We start from the raw sequence: 5309 nt of genomic DNA on the forward strand, positions 1-5309 counted from the left end.
AAAAAAAAAAAAAAAAAAAAGCAAGGAAAGAGGAAAAGTGTCTGGGATTTTAGCCTCATTCAAAAACTTCATGGTCCAGATTCATGAATCATGGAAAGCTATAGAAGGAGAGCCCTGGCCTTGTGTGCAATAGGATGTGCACAAACACATGCCAACATACATATGCATGACAAAGGAAATCCAGAGACCAGCAAAGCATAATGCATTCTTCAAGGGCCAACTTAGGAAGCAAGATAAAAAGCACAGGGAAAAGGCCAGATCCTGACATTCTTAGTCAAGATATGACTCAACATCTTAGCTGAACACTGGAGCCAAGGGAGGAGGGGAAGAACTATAGCCCCTCTAGGAAGAAGAGGGATTGTCTTTGGGTGCTCTGATGCTTAATCAAATGAAACTAAGCACATGAAAAATCTGGCTGGTTATCAAGAAACATTTCCTAGCAGAAAGAGATTTATTAGACTGTGGAATGATCTCCCCAGGGAAGTGCTTGAAGCTCTATCACTTGAGTTGTTTCAGATGAGGATAGGCAAAGCACTGGAGAATAGACTCAAATGCTAGAATGCGCCTGACCCCCTTATTCAACCCCCTCCTATTGGCAGTGGCATTTCACATCCTAAGCAAAGGCAGGACACGTCTCTTCGGCTGTTGCTAAACATCTAGGTCTACACTATTGTGCTTGGGCTGCAGATGCATTGTTATGGCCCACAGAGGTCTGTTTTTCTGATTCCACGTTCTTGTGCCTGGCTTGGGGTACTCTAAAGCTGCTTCAGTTCTCTGTGGATCCAAAGGTGGATGTGGGACAGGGACTGTCTGGACCTCTCCCCTCTACCCCGCTGGGACTCCGTGGTACACAATACCCTGGCAGCATCCAGCTTGTACCTCCTTCTCTTCACTCATGCATGAAATAGCACTCAGGCAGCCTCTAAAAACAGGCTTGTCTTGGTTGGACTGGGGCAAGGAAGCCTACAGGCACAGGACAGCCTGGTCCACTGTTCCATCCCCAAGCTCTTCATGTCTCTCAGCTATGAGGACATTCAACTCACTCATTTCAACCTCATTCTTACTTCCCCAATGGCAAGAATCTGGGAGGCTGTACTGACTGTGGAAAGGAAGGAGCTAAAAATGTCAGCTACATCTTTAGGGAAACATTATTACTGTCCTCTAGGATGCAGGAATCAATTCCATTTTCTTTGCAAAGCCCCGGTCACAAATACAGGAAAGGGTTTGGCAGAATCACCACACTCTAAACCGAATTGTGTATACAATTATTTGGGGAAAAGAAATTTCCTTCCTGAAGAGACATTATCTCTTGCACACTTATTCTTCAACTACCCCCTATGATGCTGCAACAGGATTCTGCTTACCGTGTCTTTCATAGGTTCTTTGGACTCCTAAAACTTTGAGATTAACAGAGTCACCCACAGAGCCGCTCAACAGTGAAGGGATGTCCTCAGAGGTGCAGAGGAGCCTGTCACTCTCACTAGGTTTTCTCACTTCCACATGTCCTGCTTTAGTTAACAGCAAGCTCAGACAGACAGGCTTATGCCCCTTCGGGCAATTCCAACACCAAGTCAGTCATGCCTGCTGAGACACGGGACATGGTGTTAAGAAGTGCTCAGGGTGTTAAGAAACATCAGCCTGGAAGGCCCCGGGCAGTGCCAGCGACCCACGTCAGCATAGGGACACAGAACAGCACCCACAGCACTGTCTGTAAAGCTGATTAGCAAGAGGTCCAGGTGATTAGAAATCATAAGTTGTATTATAAATTCTGTATTACACTACTTAGAGATTGTAGTATAGTGATTCTGCTTGTAGAAACCTTATGCTATTTTAGTAATAAATTCTGTGCTATAGTAATCAGAAAATTCTGTTAAGAAAATTAAGCCTTAAGTATGGGCATTCCTCGGAAACCCCATCAAGTTGACACTTGTAAAAGAACTGCCTTCTGCCTAATCCTGGAACACAAGGCAAAAAAACCTTCCACTTGATTATCCCTACTCAGTCTCCTTTGACCCATTCCAAAAGCCTATTCAAAGACCTTCCTGTTCTTCCCATGAAAATACTAGCTTTGAGACAAACACTGCCATTAACACGCAAATGTATCTGTGATTAACATATACAGAAAAAATGCCTCATGAATAATAGTAGGCTGGAACAATATCAACTACCAGTAGACAAGTTGCTGAGACATGACTAGTCAGGTACTAACAAAACCATTTCATAACAGAGCTCATGTTTCTAGACCTGTAAGATCCTCCTCTGCCTCCACCAAGTTCATCCATTCTCAGCATCCATACAGGATTGTCCTAGCCAGCTCTTGGACACTGCAGCCCAACTCACATCCTCCTGTCCTTGGTAGGCCTTTTCTACCTTTTCTTCCTTCCTGGGAGCAGACGTGGCTGCTCAGCTCCATGTCAAGCTGTAAGGGAATACAAAAGGACCTGCTGGGCTTTACCAGCATTGCTGGCTTCTCACACAACTGCTTTCTCCCATTTGGGGAAAGAAAGGAAAAAAGCAGATGGAAGCTGCAAGTGAGCTGTCAACTGGATCTCACTGCAACTTCAGGGAACATGGGGAGAGAACACTGAGTCTGCAGTTACAACTGCCCCAGAAAGGTTATGTCTTCAGTACGGTGGAGGAATGAACACGCAGCTCTTCGATTTGCCAAACCATCCCCTAATCAGGGACTGTGACGGTGCTCCAGGCCACTGCAGCTCCTGGGTCATGCCTGGCACCCTCCAGGACTGCTGATGCCAGCGGCTCCTCACCAGGATGGCCTCCTTGCACAGAGCCCAAGCCAATGCAGCCAAACCTGGTAACATGGGATTGGAAGGCAGGGGTCAGGGTGGGCCAGACTGTGGGTTTAATTCCCTCACCACAAGCTAACCCCTCCCCCTCAACATCCTTGTGAAGAAATTACTTCTTTGGAGAGGTACATTGCTTACTCCCAAAACAGGCTGAGGATGTACATACAAACTCATGCCACCAGGGAAGGAATCTCAGCCTCTCACTTTGTACATAACAGCATGAGGTGGGGCAGAGGAAACTGAAGGTGTGTAGAAACTACCGTACAATGGCCATCAGAGAACCTACATATCTCAACAGCCTTTTCTGGGCAGAACAGAGCACCTGTTCTGGACAGAACAGCCCATGAGCAACAACAGAGCATCTATGCAAAAAAAATGTCAAAATCAAAAGGATGTATTCATTTTGCTGCAGAAATCTTGCATTTAACAGCAAGTTAGTATCACACACATCTGACTAATACTACTGCTGCCCCCTCTAATTTCCATACCTAAGCAGATCCCTAGAATTTGTCTCCTGCCTAGAAGTTGATCTCAGACCACACAGTCTATATTTAAGATATCACCTGAAATGAAATACACAACTGCCTTTTTTGCCTTGGGCCCATTCTCCTCCTTACTGAGTTTGAAACCTTGCAACTCACTGGCAGCAGGTTTGGATGCAGTTCCTCGCATACAGAGACACATGGCATTCTTATGCTCAAGTCACAAAAAAGACACACTTCTTCAGCTTAATTCAAGTCAGCCCAGCCCCCACAGGCTTCAATTAAGTGTTTTCCTTTTTGTGCTGGAGTTGGATTTGGCCTTTTGTTTGAAAATAAGGTTGTTGTCCTCTTTCCTCTCTCTTCAGTCTAGAATGGTTTGAGTTACCAAGGTACTCAGTTTTCCTTACCCGTCCTCCTAAAACTGAGGCATCAGGACTGAATGTGACACACACTCTCCAGCATGCACCAACATATGGTCCCATCACGGATCATTTTAGGGCACAGTGGCCCAGGCTGAGCACCGACAGCTTTCAGGGTACTTACTGTAGGTTCCTTGCAGGTTGCTCTTACTTGTGCCAGGGAGTGGGGCTGCCATCACTCCCTCGGATCTTAAAGCAAACAACTCTATGAGTTCCCATTCCTGGCTGGAGTGGTGCTGGTCACAAGATCCCAAATACCTGCCAGGGTGGCGTAGAACTGCTTCACTGAAGGGAGCGGACACCCTGAACGTGACAGCTCTTCAAAATACAGCTCTCAAACACAAATAAGCACGGCTAAAGGAGCCTGCTCAAACTTTTCAGCATCCACTAAAGGTCCTTCAGCAAAGGAAAAACCCTTCATCCACCCCCAGCCTGACACCAACCAGGCACTCTCTATCCCCAAACGGCACTGACAGCAGCAGATGCGTGGCCAATATTCTTTGTTGTGCGGATTTTCAAACCGCAGTGCCGTACCCCTGCCGGGGGCGGCCCTAGCCGCGGGGAAAGGGGCGAGTGAGGGGTGGGCCCAGCAACCCACCGAGGGTCCAGGGCGACCCGCAGCAGCTTCGGTCCGCCCCACGCTGCACATCGGGACCTTTGTTGAGCCCCTCACAACCCGGCGCCAGGCCTCACGAGGCGGCCGAGGGGCCCCAGGAGGACTACGCGGGGCTCTACCGAGTCCTGCCCGTGGGCGCCGAGGATGTGGACCCGATCCGGGGCAAGGGATCGGGGGGCGCGATGGATGTGAGAGAGGGTGAGGGAGAGAAAGGGCACATCATAGTGGGCCAAGCGTGGACCGGCCCAGGGCCTGCCGCCCTTCGAGCGCGCCGCGCCGGGCTCACCTTTGTGCATGCCGGTGTAGCGGTCTTTGAGCACGGTGAGCTCGTAGATCTTGCCGAACTGCTCGAAGAGCGGCTTGAGGTCCTTCTCCTCCAGGTTGCGCGGGATCTGCCCCACGAAGAGCTTGATGGCATCCAGGTCTTTCATGCTGTCGGGCTGCGCGGGGGGCTCCGCGCCGCCGCTGCTGTTCATGGGGGAAGCTCGGCGCGGCGGTTGCGGCGCTGGCAGAAGCGGCGGCGGCTGTCTCCTCGCCTCGCCCTCGGTGAGTCTGGCCATGCCCCGCGCCCGGCGCGGCTGCGGGCGGGGGAGGCAGCGCGGCAGGAGCGGGAGCGGGAACAGCCCCGCCGCCCGCGCCGCCGCGGCCGCCGCGGCGCCACAAAGAGCCGCGCGCAGCGCCCCCTGCCGGCCGCGCGGAGCCCAGGCCAGGCCCGGGGCACCCCAGGCGTGGAGGGGGTGGGCCCCTTGAGAGGTACGGGGAGACCCCCGAGAAAGGGGCGTGAGGGTCCCTCAGGAGAGGGTTGGCCAGGAGAGCCGTGAAGGTGCTGGCAGCCACGGGCGAGGAGGCAAAGCAGCTGTGGCCGCCACGTGAGGGCCGAGCGGGGAGACACGACGCCCTTCCCCAGCTGTATTTTTAGGGCCCAAGTTCTAGGAAACGGGAGGAGGGGAGAGCTCTGAGCACCCACGAAGGCAGAGCTCCTCTG

At 51.4% G+C, this 5309-nt stretch overlaps 1 protein-coding gene across 6 annotated transcripts in view; it reads right to left on the reverse strand.

Moving 5' to 3' along the window:
- Nucleotides 1-4934, reverse strand: part of CELF5 (CUGBP Elav-like family member 5) — a 34295-nt gene extending 29361 nt beyond the window's left edge. For 2 of the 6 annotated variants that reach the window (XM_027900966.1, XM_027900968.1), the window contains exon 1: nt 4611-4927. In XM_027900966.1, the coding sequence (XP_027756767.1) occupies nt 4611-4884 (274 nt within the window). In that variant the 5' untranslated portion in view covers nt 4885-4927. Of the gene's footprint in view, nt 1-4610 lie in introns of all 6 variants that reach the window. The other 4 variants (XM_027900967.1, XM_027900965.1, XR_003573169.1 and 1 more) reach the window with 3 other exon arrangements.
- Between the last annotated feature and the right edge of the window lie 375 nt (nt 4935-5309).

Source organism: Empidonax traillii, unplaced genomic scaffold (assembly GCF_003031625.1).
Source record: "Empidonax traillii isolate 1590-97213 ecotype Southwest subspecies unplaced genomic scaffold, ASM303162v1 scaffold761:size885847, whole genome shotgun sequence".
Taxonomy (NCBI): Eukaryota; Metazoa; Chordata; class Aves; order Passeriformes; family Tyrannidae; genus Empidonax; species Empidonax traillii.